Source organism: Bombyx mandarina, chromosome 01, assembly GCF_030267445.1.
Source record: "Bombyx mandarina strain Sakado chromosome 01, ASM3026744v2".
In the NCBI taxonomy this organism is placed as follows: Eukaryota; Metazoa; Arthropoda; class Insecta; order Lepidoptera; family Bombycidae; genus Bombyx; species Bombyx mandarina.
Window position 1 is genome coordinate 15,594,311 of NC_143208.1, and position 19,900 is coordinate 15,614,210.

The 19,900-nt window shown below is 33.6% G+C and overlaps 1 protein-coding gene across 16 annotated transcripts in view; it reads left to right on the forward strand.

Moving 5' to 3' along the window:
* The window catches only part of Gyf (GIGYF family protein Gyf), a 47,973-nt gene that overhangs the window by 16,647 nt on the left and 11,426 nt on the right, over positions 1-19,900 (forward strand). For 6 of the 16 annotated variants that reach the window (XM_089733844.1, XM_089734131.1, XM_089734394.1 and 3 more), the window contains exons 5-16: positions 223-381; positions 760-860; positions 1,125-1,218; positions 1,330-1,445; positions 1,526-1,665; positions 1,781-2,196; positions 2,294-2,891; positions 2,998-3,195; positions 3,302-3,451; positions 4,212-4,277; positions 5,812-5,910; positions 6,801-6,917. In XM_089733844.1, the coding sequence (XP_089589970.1) occupies positions 223-381; positions 760-860; positions 1,125-1,218; positions 1,330-1,445; positions 1,526-1,665; positions 1,781-2,196; positions 2,294-2,891; positions 2,998-3,195; positions 3,302-3,451; positions 4,212-4,277; positions 5,812-5,910; positions 6,801-6,917 (2,254 nt within the window). The remainder of the gene's footprint in view (positions 1-222; positions 382-759; positions 861-1,124; positions 1,219-1,329; positions 1,446-1,525; positions 1,666-1,780; positions 2,197-2,293; positions 2,892-2,997; positions 3,196-3,301; positions 3,452-4,211; positions 4,278-5,811; positions 5,911-6,800; positions 6,918-19,900) is intronic. The other 10 variants (XM_089734027.1, XM_089734059.1, XM_089734096.1 and 7 more) reach the window with 5 other exon arrangements.

A 19,900-nucleotide genomic window follows, 5' to 3' on the forward strand; every position in this document is an offset into this window, starting at 1 on the left:
CAGATTCATTTTATATAGCTATCCCAACATATTTGTTTTAGAAAATTTCTTATTTTACGTACCCACTACCGCTAAGACGCGTAGTGATCGCTCACGGGTTAGTATCACCGTCTTGTCTTTTCCTGACCCAAAACGATGCGATGATTCAATGTTTTTAACATTCCAAAACCATTGTAATCTAAAAACAAAGAATAAATTGGCAAAAATGTTTTTGAATTTTAGAAGTTCTTCTTGGCATGTCATAAACCCAAGGATGCCGTTGTACAGTGGACCCGAAGATGACCCAGTGCCTCCCAATAGAAGTTGGAGTGCCAGTAATCCACCTAATAATAGAAATAGTGGAGAACAAACTGATTGGACCCCAAATAAACCATATCGGAAGTAAGTTGTTTGATTTATTTATTTTTGAGTGAGTTTAACTCTAAATTTGAAGTTTCAAATTGCTTTATCACTTCTGTAAACATTTGTGTTAAAATACACAATGTAACGAAATTTAAATCAACCCATTCATACACACATAAATATTATATGTGGACAATTATATTGTGCAGAAAATTTTTAAATGTTGTATGTTATCATCATTAAGGCACAGTGGAAGTTTGTAATTGGCCATTATCAATGAATATTTTTTTCTAAAACTTGAATAATTTAATCTAAAATTGCAAATAAATACAATTGGCCTTAATTTTTTGTAAATTTTAAATTGTATACTAAATTCCAAAGTTTGGTTTAAAATACTAAAAGAATTGATATTTTCAGCAAACGGCCAGGTCCGAACACAAACTGGCGTCAATCCTCTCGAGATGAAGGTGATGAGTGGCGTGCCGATACGAGTCGATCTAGAGGTCAGGACAAATGGGGTCAGTACTTGAAGTTGCGACGTCTCGTTTTAGAACCGATATATTTGTAGAGCATGCTACCCATCCAACGGAAAGTAGTCACTGCCGTCCACGAGATTAGCGGTTTGGGTTTGCCTTAAGGAGGAGCATTGCATGTCTTTGGCAAGTGAATTTTTTTGTCGAAAAACATGCAGGAGTCAGTACTCACAGCATCTTTGTCAGGAATTAAAATAAATTTCAATTACATCCATCAAATAATCTAAATAATTCACGGTTTTATTTTAGATCGTGACTGGGGTGAAAGACCAAATCAAGAAAAGCAATCATGGAATCCAAATCGCCGAAATTGGGCGGGGGATGATGACAATTTGCCTGAATGGTATAATTTAGTAATAATAGTCCAAAAAAAAAACAATAGTCCACAAAAATATAAATTTGAAATCAATAAAAGTCGATATGAAAAAATAACATTAAATCGTTTTTGTTCCAGGGCCATGGAGAACGCCGAAGCTTGCGGTGGTACGTTTGATTCCTCCGGTGCTTTTCATGGATACAGCAATGATGACAGCAACTTACCCAAAAACCAAGACAACGTATTTCGTCAGTGTTTGTAACCAACAACTATCATCACCTTTTAATAATTTGGTAAAACGTCGTTGTGTTATTTGCGAACGATTTCTTTTCAGCGTTAACGCGTTCACATACCCATGGAAGCTTTGCTCGTCAGAAGACTGTCGAGGAAGGCTCTGAAGAGTGGTGGGCCTCAGAGAAGGCCAAAAAATTGTCGCCCAAACGCTTTGATGCTGGTGACATAAAGTTCAAGAAGGTAAGTCTGATATTACTATCAAAAACTATTTACCAATTTACAAGTGTAACGATAGTTGTTAATGTACTTAAATTCTAATAAAAGGAATGAGAAAATATTTTTAATGTTATTCCAGCCAGCCAGTGCTGCGATCCCAGAGGCAAGTGCTAACATTGCAGTGAAAACGTTATCTGCCAAAGATGATCAAATTGATGATGAAGAATCTGAAAAGGATTCGGATGCCACTGTCAGCGATAGTCCTCCGGAGACTCCAAAGAAGGCTATAGTGCCTAAAGAAAAGAAGGAAGATGAAAAGAAAGAGAAAGTGAATAAGAAACCTTTGCCGAAGCCTAAATTTACAGAGGTTAAACCTTTTGAGAGTCTTATGCGTTCCGAGAGCAAGACTAAACAGACTAATGAAGACAATTTTAAATCTGCCATGATGATGCCACCTAACAACAATTTGCGCCAGAAGCACCAAAATATTGTATCGCCCGTAGGAGACTCGCATGAGAAGCAGGAACGCCAACCTGGGATTTTGCGTTTGCCAAGGTTGGGTGAAAACTACTGATCTGTTAACTTAAATCAGCATACAGCTGATTGTTAGAAAATAATAATAATTATACTTAACTATCTTATTATTTTGCAGTTCTCAAGATAAGATTAATAAATCAGCAGAAAACAAAATTGTCGATGATCTTTTTGACTTAGCTCTAGAAGATAAGGACATCCTCCAGAAGTTGCCCAAGTCCACCAACTCTTCTTTGTTGGCTGCGGCAAATCAACAGAGCTCTATGATGCCTGGAGGATTATCCGCAGTAGTCCATCCTCGTCCTGACATACACGCTTCAATGTTTAGTGTGCCACCTCCTATGCTTCCGGGACAGGGCATGGCCATAAATCCAAATAAGACCATTTTGCCGCCGCCAAATATGCAGTCTGGACTGCAACCGGGCATGATACAAGTTGGAATCACAAACAATGCTTTGAATGCCTCTCTCGGTCTACCAATTGCCCGTCCCAATATTGGGCTTCCGATTACTGGAGTTCCACCACCTATGCTTTCTAATCAGATGTCCAATACTGGACTTGGCGGTGGTGCATTACAGAACCCATTGGGTGTAGGAGGAATGCAGAGTGGACCGACAGGCCTGGCTGGATATCAAGGTGGTGGAATTTCGGGTCTTGGCACACCCAATCTTGTAAACAATTCGTTGTTCATGGGACAAAATAGTAACAATTCATCGGTGAGATATTTGCACATAATATTAAAAATTGTTTAAATGTCGTAAAATTGTGTGACATAAATAATTAAGCGCTGCTAGGATACTTATTAGAATTTAAACTGAACAGATGTCATCCCCGGGCGATATCCCCATGCCTAACCATAACAACCAGTCCAATATGTTCCCGATGCATGGACTTCAACATTCTGGGAATCAAGCTGGAACATTTAGTTCCATTTACAACAGCTTGATGCAGCACACATCTGTGCCGCCACCATCGACTGCTCATAGCTTGTCTGACCAGTGGTACTACGAGGACCCGAAAGTAAGTCGTCATTTCGTTATTGCATGTTTGTCTGCATGCATTATTAATTATGCATCATAAACTATATATGTATATTTAATTCGAAAAATAAAAATATTTCTCGTAGAAAATGATCCAAGGGCCATTCACTTCGAAGGAAATGTACAATTGGTATAGGGCCGGATTCTTTAGCTCGACCCTGATGGTACGTCGGGCCTGTGACACCTTGATGAGACCGCTCGGCTCTTATGGCCCTGTGGTGCCTTTTGCGCAAATGGTAAATATTGTTTAGATTATTAGTCATTTTCGATGACCATTATCGAATTTATTACTAACATAAATTGAACGTGAATCAAGAAAACCCGTCATCTATAACTCTAACAAATCCATTTAAGAATGTTACTCGTATCATCAAAATTTTTTACTTTCATCGGTTGATGTGTTCCATATATAAATATAAATTATTATTTGCCGCTTCTTAGATTGCAAATATTTATTGGTAGTCTGATTTTTATTCATTATGTCGTTATGTTTTATAGTTTTTTTTTGCATTCATCTATTTTGTTTTGTAAATACCAACCTGTCTAACATTTATGTCGTTGCAAACAAAGTGACTAATGTGAACGATATGATTTAGAACAGGTAATAGCTTAAGAACTATGTTTGGTACAGTGACGCAATAACGAAAGTGTCTGCACAAATTCAAGATGATCAATTAAAATCAATCAAGAAGTAACCTGCAGGAATTATCTAAGAATTTTATCTTCTTTTTTAGACCAGTAAACATGCGTTATTTTTATGCAGCTGAAGACGAAACTAACATCACTGATATAGCTTCAATTTAATATCATTCATATCGCTTAATTGAGTTGTTGATTCAGATATACATAACATATTTTATATAAAAAGATTATATAACAACCTGACGAGTTGATAACTTGATTAAGTTAATTTAAATCAAGTTTTTCTTCGAAAGTTTTAATTTCATAATTGTATTTTTTATTTAGGTCAAAAATTAATGAATGCGTTGGTTTTAGGACATGATGTCGTATAGCAATCCTCATGATAACATGCTGAATCCGCAGTCGAGCCTCGGACTGGATGTAAGTGTCCTATCTGTTCTGTATTATGTAAATACATACCGAAATGCCTGTGCATCATAACATAGCTGATTTTATTGAAGGTGTGGGGTTGTTTGTGCAGCTTACACTCACGTCGTGCCTGTATGTGCTGTGAACTCCACAAAATTTCAGTGAAGCGTACTAACACAGCATCGTGCGCATTAATTTCAAAACTATTGAAAAAAAAAATTTTTTTAAATTTTCTAATGTCCTTTTGAACGTCTATGAACAATGGTAGCGCTGCCTGTAAAATTAGCCCACTGAGTTTCTCACCGGATCTTCTCAGTGAGTCGCGTTTCCGATCCGGTGGTAGATTCTGCGAAGTATTGCTCTTGCTAGGGTCAGTGTTAGCAAATCTCCGGTTTGAGCCCCGTGAGCTCACCTACACACGTTAGGGTGAAGCTGAAATAGCCTCTCAAGGCTATCACATAAGCATGAAAAAAAATTGTAAAAGGAGAACTACTTTTTTTTTGTATATACGAAACCCGAAACATATTTGAACAGCATTGTTTATTGAACGTTTATTTGCTCGAAAACACCCGAAATCGGTACGCCTATGTGAATTTTCTACTGCTTTTTCAAAACTTTTTAGGACCGCATTATTATACATATTATGGAGGCGTTAGTTAATTCTCTAAATGGTGTTTTGATTATCGTTATCATATGATACGTGTTTAAGATGTTTTAGTACATATGTTCAAACGGCTTAATAGAAAAAGACATGTGATAGTTTATAGATGGTAGGAAAGTTGTAAATTACAATGACAAAATTATTCCTGATAGGTTGACTGCGTACTTAACGTGCTGAGCATTCGTCTTAAGTGGTTATTAGGGTCCATAAATATCGCGACATGAATATCGCCGCTTATGTTTAAATATGAGGCCAAAGTCTATTTGCATTGAAAAAAACGCAAATTTTGCCTTCAAAATAATAGTATTGTACGATTTTTTGCGGAAGACCGTGATGCTAACCCGTGCAAGCTTACAATGCACATTAATACCGGTAACATAAGAGTGAAATTAGGCATTTAGGTATTACACCTAATAGAGAAGTAGTTATAATTGTATCGATTCTGATTGATAGTTTTAAATAAACTTTTTAACATATAAGGTATTTTGATTGCGTTTAGGTATCAGACAATATCGAAAAATACATACTAGTTGGGAAATGATGATTTGGTGTTTTAGTAGGTATTTAAAAGTAAAACAAAGTACATATATAATGTATGTATTTAATGATTGTAGGCAGCGGCTTGGCTCTGCCCCTGGCATTGCTGAAGTCCATGGGCGACGGTAACCACTCACCATCAGGTGGGCCGTATGCTCGTCTGCCTACAAGGGCAATAAAAAAAAAGTATTTTTCCATGACTTACTGTTATCTTGTGGTCTAATAGAATTCGTTTCTGTGTTGTTTTTTTGTGTGTCATGACATCGCCATTATCAATGAAAACGACTTAACTACTCCTCGCTCGATTGCGGAGTTAAAAATGTCGTGCTAATTTATGTAATTTTTTAGGTCATGAATATGCATTTATCGGATAACACTCCTGTAGATTCTATACAATTTGGTACCGTTGGACTAATGGGAAACCCACCATACGGCCAAGTTCCAATGGTAACTATTGAGTCCTGTATTATTTAAATTTCGCTCGATAGCGCTAAAAGGCTCATAGTGACCGTAAATTATCAGTAGTATTAAAAAAAAAAGCTAAGTAGATTAGAATTTAGTTGAAGCGCATTGTTGTGTTATGTCATTTTCTATTGCAGCTCGCACGTTATCTGTATTCCATTAAATATTCGAAATAAAAATGGAACCCAGAGCATTCAAGATTTTATAAAAGTATATTGTTGTTACCATTAGACATAATCCGCTAATGTCGCTTCTCATTCTTTGCTTGCTTTATCTTTGTTTTATGCTTTATGCTATAATTATCTGAAAATATACTCAGGTATATCTACATATTATATGCACTATGAAACGTCAATGTGTCGTCTTGGATTTATTACGCATGAGACATCCGAGAGCTTGTAAATAGCAGAACGTTTGGTATGTATGGTACAAAAGCTTGAATTTTGCATGTATTTAAAATTCGTAATTCAATGCAAACGGTAAAGGGTCCAGTCGTGTATTGAAATGATCTCACAATTGCGATTTTTGTTTTCCAATCATCTGTACCCACCAGGTGCCCAATTAAGTGGTTTGTGCCGTGTTTTTTCCAACTATATTGAATTTGAACGGATCTCCAAACTAGAATGGCTTTGTGGACTTTGATAGCATCGCGTGCCTGTTACTCTTGATCAGAAGCACATTGGTCGTTTATAGGTGGTCAAAAAAAAACTTTTTTCTGGAATGTGGTTTATTGAAAATCGTTTTTTTATTTTACATTAAAACCGATTAGGAATTTGCTGGTAATGTTCACGTTCGGCTTTACGTTTTTGAATATCGTCAGGTTTGGGACTGCATTCGTTTAGAGGTTGGATATTGATAGATATATCGTTTCATAGGTTGAATCGCTTTGGAATCCGCCGTCTTCCACATCTGACATGATGTGGATGCAGCACAGCGTCAACACGCGTAACGAGAATCGCGTCAACATTCTGCCGATGTCGTTCTGGGATCAGGTACGTGATGATTTAATTAACCAATATTGATTTGCGACTGTAATGACTAAATTAAAACACACGCGTTCCACACGAAATTGACGAACTTAAATGTAATTTATAAATCATCATTAAACTCTTGAAATTTGATGAATTTGATATGTAAAAGATTAACGCTTCCAAAATAAAAAAAATCACTTTGAATTCAGATAACGGAAAAGTCGAAAATTTCGTGTTTACGAAATGTAAAATTAAATAAATCCACTTACACGTTTAGTTGTTGCAGTCGCAAAATCGAGTTATTTACAGTGAATGATGTGGACAAAAGCTATTATGTTATGTATGGTTTAATATATAAATCGGTTCTGTAGCCTGAATAGTGCATTGAGAGAAAGAAAAAAAAGCGTAGACAGATTTTTTAAATGGCTTCTATAGGGAAAGTTGTTTACTGTCTTCTGATATGCATTTAACATTACCTAGAGAAAGAATTGACGCAGATCGGAAGTTTAAATCGAGTTGATTCTACAACCGTATCTTTCAAACCGAGACTCGTAACTTTTTCTATTTTTTTATTGCTTAGATGGGTGGACGAGCTCACAGCCCACCTGGTGTTAAGTGGTTACTGGAACCCATAGACATCTACAACGTAAATCTGCCACCCACCTTGAGATATAAGTTCTAAGGTCTCAAGTATAGTTACGACGGCTGCCCCTCCCTTTAAACCGAAACGCATTACTGCTTCACGGCAGAAATAGGCCCTGGTATTGTTGAAGTCTACGATCGGCACTATAACCAGTACTTAAAATAGCAATTAGGGATGCCAATAGGAAAATAGGGTTCGTTCACTACTAGTATTTACTTCGGACAGCGAATGGTAGTTATAGCATCAGTGACAGAGGTTAGGTTTGGATACCCGTATCTTATTAATAATTGTCCGATATAACTTATTCAGCAGATTAGATTCACCGACTTAATAGTGATGAAGATTCTAAATAGTAGTTAGATCATAAAGAAAGAAAATTATTTTCGTCCTTAGGACATGCATTTTTGAATTGCATATACATACCTAAACTTCTGGGCTTCGGAAACTATAAGAGCCAGTTCCAGTAAATACAATCTTACCATATTGAAAGCTAACCATATTTTTAGCGAATTTTAATTCGTCAATAAAAACGTACATATTCGGTTTTGATTATTTATTTGTTGTTAAAAGTAAAATCTCGAAATTTAGGTTGTCCGCATCATTCATTTTGCATCTACAGTAACGCAGTTGCGTAAAATAAATTATATGGCAGCTGCGTTGCTTCCACAATTCGAATCAGGTAAACACTAATTATTATTCTTTAAATAAATGAAATCTTATCCGGATTATTTGCCGATGTTTAAGCGAGTGTCTAAAAGCATTTGGATTTTTATTTAAATCTGATTACAACGGTCGGGCTATTAACATCGTAGAAAGGCATCAGACGCGAAAGAAAAACGGACAATACCATTTCCAAATATAATGTGACAAAATCGTATCATGCAAAGTATTGTTCATCATTCATCGTTGATTGTATTATTCCTGCATAGTCAGTTGAACTTTGAAGCCACCAACGATATATATACGATGACGATGTGTGTTTAAATATAAAATATGTCATATAGACATTAAACTAAAGAACAGCCTACAAGCTTGTGCTTTCTTTATATTGTTGGCAGCGGTCATGAAAATAATTAAAGTTTATTAAAGACTGACAGATTTTTTTAAATTATTTTATAATCATATAAAGTATGTTTATATGCTTGTGCTGATATGCTTAACGGTCACGGAATGGCGTGTTGTACCGGGTCTGCCTAACCAAACAAATACGAGTTGAAACGACCCTACTCATTTCACATTTGATTAAATATTCGTTAATATTGAAACCTGAAATTAATCATGTTTTCTTTGTCTTGACTCTTGTGTCTATTCGCTGTTGAACAAAAGGATGACTCCGCTTTGTTGGTCAATACAATTTGTCAAATCAATGAATAAAAAATGCCAATGGATGGCCTTTTTCATTGAACTCATATGAATTCCAGGTTTATTGATAAAATTGTATGGCATAAAAAATAAAAAAACTATTTCATGGAAAGATAAGCTATCGAGTTAAATGCTTATTAGACACTTGCTCTAATGAAATTATTATATAAATAGACTTTGTCAATTTTATTTTTAACACAATTATCTAACTATAATTATAGCATTCATTATATATATCCGATGAAGTCGTATTTATATAATTAATTTTGCTTTGATCAAGGAATCATGAATGACTATTTTATTCACAAACACAGTCTTTTATCATCTACGGATAATGTAATTGATTGCCATAAATGTATGTTTACAACTATGTTGTGTTTATATGTACTTATTAAAAATCCGAATCGTTGACAGAAGTTAGCGAGCATAAAATCTTACAAAATACTCAAATAAAGGCTCTTTAAAAGAGATTTATCGGTTAACATCGAAAAGTTAATAAAGTACCCCGCCGAATAGGTTTAGCCTAATATTTTAAACACCATAAGCGTAGAAATCAAGGAGAATTTCTTGAATTCGCGTGTATTTGTTTGAATATAAACGAGTATATCGCACGATTAATACCTCCAACTCTTTTACGCAACAATAAAAACTCATCGATCGGACTATATTAAGGAAGAGAATCCTTTTTAAAGTAATGGCTAATGTTTGTTTACACTAGGCAAGAATATTTTTTTCAGATATTCTCGTCTTGTCGTCTGTGTAAATCGTCATTATAGACGTTTTTGAACAACTGTTCTTTCTATATGAAACTTGATTTGATTTGATTAACATTTAAAAGTGTAAGACACATTCGCAAGTTATGTTTTTTGTAGTACGAGTTTTAACGTGATGGGATTTAAAAATACACTATTAATCTTTTATTCAATAATTTCCGGAAATTATTATTTTGCTTGGTCCTGTGAACGGACTCTCTGCCTATCCGGTGCTAAGTGGTTACCGTAATTTATAGTCATAACAATGTGAATATCGTCAACCACCTTGATACCTCGGGGTCTAGCCTCAATTGTTTAGTAATAGGCAAATCAATTTTTTTGCGGGTTCGATTTTTATTACAAGTTGTTATCGTTTGAACATGAATTTTTTTTGCTCAAGGAATTGCTTCCAATTTGCTCTATTAATTAAAAAAAAACCTCATAATTTGGCAATATTTATAATAATTAATACAAAACAAATTATTTGCATGTAAATTGTTGCACTATGACGTCATCAGTGGTCGTTGAATCCGCTGAAAGCTAATATCATCATCATCATCATCATCATCATTCTTTCCTATTACCCTCTGCTGGGGTGTAGGGTTCGAATCAAATTTGTCCATTTACATCGGTCTTGGGCAGTCTGTTCTAGCTCCTCCCACGTCATGCCCAAGACCCCTGCTCCTGCTCCACCGGGCGACGCTAAGTTGTTCTGGGGCGGCCTCTCTTATTAATTTAAAGCTAATATAACCTTAAAATTAAATTATAAACATTAAGGCAAAAATGAAATTGTCGTTATGAGGATTCGTGTAAACATAGCTTTCAGTGGAATCAACGACCGCTGATGACGTCATAGTTCAACAATTAAATGCAAATGAATTTTTTTGTGTTCATTATTATAAATACTGCCAAATTATGATGTTTTTTTTATTAATAAATCAAATTGGGAGCAATTCTTTAAAAAAAAAATTACAAAAAAATGGATATTTTAGGTTTTATAGCAAAATTAAATTTTTGAATTTTTTTTTGATAATTAATCAAAAATTAACTAATAGTGATAAACGTGGAGCAATTACGGATTCTAATAGAGCATTTAAATAGCAATTAATAGGCATATCGTTTAATTTAAAAAAAAATTCTACTCTAACTTCCTTCCGGAAGTAAAGTACGTATTTCAAAGATTTATCTGCGGAATTTGAACACCGACTTAGTCGCATCGCTCGATAATACCACACCAGGGAGGGGTCTTAAGCCTTCACGCCCATTGAGTTTCTCGCCGGATCTTCTCAGCGGGTCGCGTTTCCGATCCGGTGGTAGATTCTGCGAAACAATGTTCCTACTAGGGCCAGTGTTAGCAACACTTCCGGTTTGAGCCCCGTGAGCTCACCTACATGCTAGGGTGAAGCTGAAATACAAGGCTATCTGCATAGGTAGGAAAAAAAATAGCCTTCACTTCAATTATACTTGAATATGTGAACATGTTTGTTTATCTTCAACAAATCAAGTACCTTGTGTTATTTGGCTAACGAAAATACGTACGTGAAGAAAGGATGAATTCTTTTATAAAATGCTTTCCTGAGTTCGCCAGCTTTTCTTCTTGAGCGTAATGTTTTGTGTTTTAATAATGGCGAAGTTGAATACTGACGTGCGACAATAAACAACGACTTGAAAAAGCATCATATTCAACCTTTTCTACTGTGGTGTCTTTTAGTAGAATTTGTATTCATACTATCTTATAAATATTATGTTGTATTTATCTTATTTGTCGTCAATAACAAAAGAGAAAGGGTAGCAAAAGAACCATCATTTAAATTAATAATATGCTAGCAGATAGCGTAACACATATTTATGTACTCCGTTGCGGACCCTTGTGTCGAAACAAACATTGGTAACAGTTCTCAACAACTGATCATAGTAATTTTAATATTGTATTATATGTTTGTACGAATTATATGTATACAATATTACACTACAACAGTAGCAGTCATCAGTACTATGAATATGTAAAATTAATGTATTAAATTTTTTTACAATCCAAATATAAATTTCATGATTCCTTAAAATAATGCTTAAATGCTTTTGAATAACGCAACTGTAACACGTTCTAATCCATATCGCATATTATATATTGTAATTCAAATGAAATTATATCCAATTTTGGTAAAATTAAACGATTCTCTGCGAAAAGGGCGATTGCAACAGCCATTCGCTCGAAAACCTACTATGAGGTAAGTTTACCTAAATATAATTTCCCCAATTCGGTGTTTCGTAAAAACGAACGTGTTTATTATTTATTTTATGCTGATTGACACTGAAAATCGACAACTTGAGCTTATAGGTTTATTATGTAGATGCGTGCGAGGAATCAACTGACTAATATTACATTGATATCTTACAATCATATGAATATGCATGACGTGCATTTTTTTTTATCATAAACAATTTGCTGCTGCTGCTTTGGTCGATTAATGAAATATTACACTGAGTGAAAATAAATAAATTTACCACTTTCAAGTTATTTACGTGTTAAAATTAAAACACGTATTTCAGGTTAATTACATTAATATTATACATTTATTGTATCGGGAAGTGAAGTATGAAATAAAAAACAAACAATAATTGAAAACTAAAACATGTTCAAAAAGTATATATTCAGGAGTAATTTGTCTTGCTATTAGAGTGTGAGAAATTACAAGATTATGTTTGTGATAATTTGGCATAGTTAAAAACGTCCCTACTAGTTCCTTCATGATTCCTGAGTCTTGATAACGATTAGGGTTACCATTATTTTGTAAACGTCTTACATTTCATGCTATGGACACGTCGTTTAAAAAAATCACCAATTTTACCTTTTAGTTTGTTTCGTAACAAATAGTATGTTTATAATATAATATAGATTATACAAATTATCTCTATAATGGCTAATGGTAGCTCTAATATTAACATCGTGAATTTTACCGAGTTGTTTTCTTAAACGAAACATCATCGTTTTCAGCCCAATAACTAAGAACATAACACATATGGACTAGTAAGACGAGAAGAACTGAATGCGATGTCCGTATGACAATTAAAAGAAAAATCACGTATGAAGATTTTGCGGATTAAATATTGCCATTTAATATAAAACTTTTATTTTTAAATTGATTGATTAATAAGAATGACATTTGACATTTAGAAATCGATAATTGTTATGTCGGCTTTTTGTTTACTTGTTGTAACCGTATTAGGTTATAATGAACTTAGCGCTTACAAATAAGCGAGTGTATTTTTTTTTATCGTTGTTTACTATTATTATTTATGTGTACCAGTATTTGTATACTGTTAGTGTCTCTGATGTATGATTAGAAGTAAGATTCATTAAAATTATTTCAAAAAGTTTATAATAATAATAAATATAGATTTAGAAAACGGCGTTATACAATATTTGCCGAGACGAAAAGGAAGCATTAATGTTTTGCCTATATATAAAAATAAAGTAGCTTTGCTTATATTCTTAATAGTTGGTCGTTCTGGATAGAGTAAGTTTTCATCGATAATAACTACACGGTATTCATAAACATCAGACTTGAGTTCAAACGGTATCAAAGTTGTGGGTAGAAGATACAAGTTGTGCTTAGAAATAATAGATAAATACGTCAAGTCTCGTATATTTAGAATTTTTAAAACATATCGGATTAGTTTATTGTTTTTCTTTTGAATTTGTGAAAAAAGGAATCTTCGCTTTATTAAAACAAAAGTAATACCTACACTTATCTATTTAGTGATTTCACAAAATTAAACATTTTTACTAAGAGTATAGTGTCGCGACTGTCGCGAGTATTTAGATCTCTTTTTAACACTGCTACGACGAGTGTTCGATTAGAAACTAGCTATCTTGTCTTTAATAATTTTATTTTACATTAAAAAACATGGTGCAAAAAAATCCCTGGTGTGATTTTTCGCCGCTTCTACTCAGGTCTGTGGTTTTTGGAGGTCAACATCTCACATTAATGGTTTTTAGACAAGTCGTAATGGCAGAATTTGCGTAGAGCTGCTAGCTTATACTTTAAGTAACTTTACTACCGATGCACCTGAACAAAAACTTATATAAAAAAAACAACAAAATAATACTAATTGAAATGGTTTAAAATTGAATGAAAAAAACAAAACAACTGGAATGCTTTTGAATAGTCATTATTTCGAAATCGATTAACACTAGGTGTGATAGACTTCGTTTGAGTAGAAACGGCTTTGAGATTGAGACCAAGGAGGAAAATTCGATTCGGCTGAAGAATGTTCGGGTAATTACGTCCTAATAATTGCATTCTGAAAAAGCCTGGAGTTTCTTTGAAGTAAAAAGTTACCTGACAGATAACTAAAGTTACCGAAACTGGCCAGCTGAGGACCAGAAAACCTTGTTGCTCACCTGCCCTGAGGCTGAGCAAGCGATGTTGAAAGGTGGATGAGGAAGACCGATGACTTGAGTACACGATTACTGGCTGTTGATGGTCATAAAATACTTTCACATGCATAAGTAGCACTGCATGTTTTCTCCCTTATTCCTCATTACAATTGCGGAGGAGAGGGGAGATGGTATTACGATCATTAGTCACCTTTAGGTTTTAAACATATTTTATCCAATATTTTACGTTAAATTCGCTCTACCTACACGTAACCGCACCGGATGAGCAGGTAAATTGTATGCAAATACTAAACTGCACATAGAATTTGAAACACGAAACGTATTACGGTATAATAAGATTGCCAGGGCGACCCTTTTGAGAGATTGTCGGCAAAGTTTTACACGTAAAATACAAAATATGTAATGATGTTTGTGAATACCGCTGTTATTTGTATACGAATAGGTTTTAATGGATATCGGTTTTACTGATGAAACCTTGAAATCGTGATTAATTTTTAAACAATTTGGCGATTTAATACATTAATATTTTTGAGTAATGCTACAAAAATGAATAAAGTATCATCATTTAATTTGTTTATTATAAATTTAAAATTTATAATTTTTTTTGTGGTTGTGTTTATAAATTGTTTGAATTATATCTTATGGAATTCTGATTGACTATCGTATTTGTCCATGATCAATATTAAATTATTGTCTTTCGAAAAAGAAAGCTAAATTAGATTATATATGAAACTAAATATTGTTGTTGACATGTCGTTTTCAAAACGTACAATTATGTATAATTTTTTTGTATTGTCCTTTTCTTGAGATCTCTTATCTTTTCTATATTCCAATATATATTAGATAAGCGAGAAAATAAATCTCAGTTTAATCTCCGAACTTTATTAATACATAAGGCATTTAATGTTAGATGGGTGTTTATTAGATGTAAGTTTTGACGGTATTATTCTGAAAATTAATAATTGAATAATGATAGTTTCTTTCCTTATTCCGACTAGATGTGTAAGTTTTTGAAATACTTTTGGCTGTTTTTTTTTTGAGACTGATTATAAAAGAAAGTTGACTTCGCACTACAAAGTAGGGTGGTAACCGATTGTAGGTAGGTTGGAGAGGGAACTATGGACCTTCAAATAATATATATTTTTTATTGTAACGTATGAATAACGATCCGTTTTACCAAAGTGTAATTTTTAGGTTTAGCTATGCTTTTAGTTAGGTTCGCATTGACAGCATCAGTCGGCTGAACCAGAGCATTTCGCTTACTTTATAATATAGTTGATTCCAATTTATCGGCGACACGCCTCTTCGGTTGGAATATCAACAAGCCTGCTTCTTAGCAATCCTTTCTAATATACTACTATAATATTAATATGATTAGGTGACATTTATGCAAGTTGGAGCTGTGACCCTAGATTTTTTTTTGTATCCAGTGCCCTTCTTGATCCAATGATAATAATATTATGTTAAAAAATACCCTGTGAACATTATGTTTTTCTGTTTAAAATTACGAATTTCAAATAAAAAATTTATTATCTTTGTGGTCGATCAGTGTTTTAATATATCCTGATACATTACACATAAGAAAACTATATTCAAAAGAAAAATAATATAATTCCAAAGTAGTAAAGTTAATAATTCAAAGGAGAAAAGAAGTATCTTTCAAATCAGCTACCTAGAATTAAATTTAAATCCATTTAAATTACTTCTGTGTAAATTATAATACGTTTGGGCTAAAATCACAACGTTGCATAGTAAGCAATGCAAAACAAGAACAAAAAATATCAAAGAAAGTGATTAAGTAGCATAACTGAATAGTCCACCTGATTAAACACGAAATCGTAAACAAAATGTAATTCGATAACTGAAATCCCTTCATATTATTTTGAAATATAATACTCTGTGGCTTCAGCAGTTTTGCATTTAGTGAGACTAGACGTTCAATAAGTTCCGAGCGCAAACCATAGAATAAATAATTGTGTCGAACTTCAGAGTCCATTAATGCTGTTGGTAATCGTCTGGTTAGACACAGTACAATGCAAAACATAATATCGGACCTTGCCTTTCTGGGCGATGCTGTAGTCAATCATTGTAACAGGTGTGACTAATTAGCATAAAACTAGCTTATAAATAGTAGCGCAAAAAAACTTGAAAGTGGTATGTTTTTTTATTGGTAAAATTAAAAAAAAGAATTTCCTGAGTTAGGCCGCTACAAAGTATAAGTTTTCCGGAAAATGTGCGGATCCTCGTGAAGCATTGAACTGAAAGGGACATGAATCTATTTACATAAACAATGTGATTAATATCGATGCACATAGGTTTGTCATTTAACAGTAACTTTAGAGTGATAGTATTTCATAATCGACTTTAGCAGCATTTTTTAAGAATTTTATTATTTCATTAAAACAATATGTCATGCTTTGCGTTATTAAAACTATCAATACGACATTCGTTTGGTTAGAATTTGTTTTATGACCTCTGTATTTGAGTGACATAAATAATCAAAGTAACAATACTATTGTGTTGTACTGGTAACACTAAACAATATCATGAAGCTAGCTGCATAAATATCAACGTCAACGTCAATTGATAATCGTCTTTTGCAGCGCCAAACGTTTAAAGCTCTGAAAACTTTCGTTCGTGAATTATAGACCTTATCGAGGTCAATTTTAATAAGCTTCAATAATAAGTTCAATTTTATTTCGAATTTTCCCGATAAAAGTGAGTATTATTTGTTGTATATTTTTGGCCGTAAAAATTTTACATTCAGGGCTCGGTGAGAATCATCAACGTTTAATTAAAAAAATAATCTTTGTGAATTTTGTACATAATTATTAATAGTTTTTTTTATGTAGTTCGCTGTGTAATTGTTTTACATTCGAGGAGTAGTAAGTAGCTTCTAGCGTTTCATGATTTTATATTGGTGATTCGAGATTAGGCGCGTAATTATGTACGGCTTATTTTGTGTAAAGTTGGACAATTATTATTCCAATTTAGTTAAATTTGTTCTCTTAGGTCAAGGTGGATGGCATTATTCATGTAGTGGTGTCTGTGAGCTAGGCTACACACCTTCGCTACAAAAGAACAACATTTTTACCATTTTATTTCATTTTATCATGATAAAACCTTTTTTTATTGCTTATATGGGTGGACGAGCTCACAGCCCACCTGGTGTTAAGTGGTTACTGGAGCCCATATACATCTACAACCGTAAATGCGCCACCCACCTTAAGATATAAGTTCTAAGGTCATAATGTCGTTCCTTATTCATACTATCTGGTTACAACCTTGACTCAAGTCTTCATTTCGTATGCTTTCAGCTCGGTAAGTCAGTATAGAATGTTTTATGCAAAGTGGCAACTAGTACTTATACAACTCATTTCACGGTATTATATTTTACATTTAACACATCGGCTTGCTTGCTTTACCTAATAAAAATGAAAAGCAATCTCAGAAGAAAGAATTAATTTATAAAAAAAAAAACGTTAATTTAGACGCGGCTTAATAACGACATTCGCCGATATAAATAAAAATATTCTCAAATAAAGGCTTTGTAGAAACTAACGTTTTGTGTTTGGGGATGATTCGGAAATTTAAATACAAATTGCAATGATTTTGTTCTTTACCCGACCCGAAAATGATAACCGTAATTGGAAAATTAAATTTATCTAATCCTATTTGTAATGCATGCAATTTTAAACAGATAAAAAGTACTGCTGCCCGATCTTATCGATTTAAATTCATGCACAAGCGAAACGGACTGATTTTTCAATCCATTGGCTTTTGGGTTCACAAGAATGTTCCTAAAAGAAATTCGCATTATTGTTTTGGTACGTTAGTAAAATACATAAAGCCAGATAGATCACCCGGAAGAAACTACGCACGGTCATCCGGTCCCAAATTACGATTCGCCGTTTTATAGGAACCAAAGATCGATAAACATACTTATAAACGTTTAAATAAATACCCATATAAAAGGAAAACAAACTCGTACATAATACGACTGTTTGCCCGATGTGGGAATCGAACTTGATAACCTCAGTGCAACAGTCAACGGACTCGCGCCATCGAGTCAGTCGCTACAAAATTATTTTCTTTTTGTAGGTACATACTTGCAAGTAATAGTTATTTTCTTTTTGTACTTTTGGCATTCGTACCATTTCGCTACAAATACTTATCTTTGAATACCATACATGTATATTGTACATACACATTGTAAACATCGTGTGGGGCGTTGATTCATCTAATAAACATATTAATTTTCCTCTTTTCGTCTAGATTTTGCCCATTCTTTTTCTCGTTATATAAAATAGCGGTCGCTGCCTTTGTTTAATAAAGCCAACATTCCTAATAATTTACCAGAAGCAGCCCTAATCTTAAAGGCGATGCCTAATAAATTGCCTTGAGCTATGATCATAAACGTCCTTCCGCTATCCCAAATCAAGGTTTTTAGCGACTATGATGATTTACATAACTAAACAAGAAAAAAATCCTAATAATGTTAGTCGTGATTATTTAAATGACTTCGACGTGCTGTCTTTTTTTAATTGGTCTCTTTATATATAAAACTAACCGTACTCATCAGCTTCGCTGGGTATTTAAATTTAACATTATTATTTATTGTTATTATTATTAGGGAGTCCAACACTCATATAGATATTAGCCTATCCACTAAGTACATGTATTTTCTACACGGATACCAAGTTTCAAGTCAATCAGATGCATGATTCAGTATTTATAACGGAACATCCGTAAAAAACACTGTAGATTTATATATTAGTACAGATAGTAGTAAGACGCCATTTATCTGTCTTGATTGGACGAATGCTAAAAGAAATAAATATCTTGCAATGTAAACGAACAAAATCTAAATTAATTTAATTTGGACCAGTGACAGATCATAATAAAGCTACAAAAAAAATTCAGTACATACGAGTATGTAGGTATGTACTTATTTTGTTTGATGAGTTTGTCCAACGTTCGTGCGACTTGTTGTAATTGCTAACAAACTGCTATCGATATGTATGTACTATTTGTTTATTTTAAAGTAAATAAACGCTTTTTATTTACACATAATGCGCATACATGTTCTATTGACGACAGATTTTTTCTAGTTTTAGTTTTCGTTCCCGTATACACCTACCTACGTATCAATTCGTTTCAACTCAGGCGTGTTACCAGCTTCGCCGTGAATGAAATGAGAAAATTTGCATTGAGCATTAGAATAGTAATAAAACTTTACTGATGACTTCTACTGATTCGAAAACTAGGTATTGATTATAATTAACGTTAAGACGTTTTTGTTTCCTTTTATTATTAAATAGAAAATACTTATAAACAAATAAAATATGTATACATATTTAAGAAGTGTACATAATTTGAATGACGAAAATAATGAACGAGATAATTTTGTCTTAGACGGAGCTATAGTATATAATTAGCTATGCTATTTCAGAATTTTAGGGATAATTTTTGAGAATAGTTTACTTACAAGTTTTATCTTCAGCTATAGTTTGAATAACTTTAATTAACATTTGTCTTACAATTTAGAGTTAGTTTAATAGGGGACATGGTGCGCTCGTGGACTTGCGAATGTACTGTTGGAGTTTCGTTAAACCTCAAGTTGTGATTCAATTGAACATTAGACGTAAATTTGTTTTGAAATGTCATCGAAAAACAAAAAGACGTACATTACGTTTAGTTCACGAGCAAACTCACTGTTGGAATGAAATTTAGCTTTATCATAACCTGTGGCGATAGGCTTCGGTGACCACTTACCATCATGTGATCCGTAAGCCGTCGTGTCGACTTCGCTAACAGACAGAACAACTTCTTCATTATGAAGGAA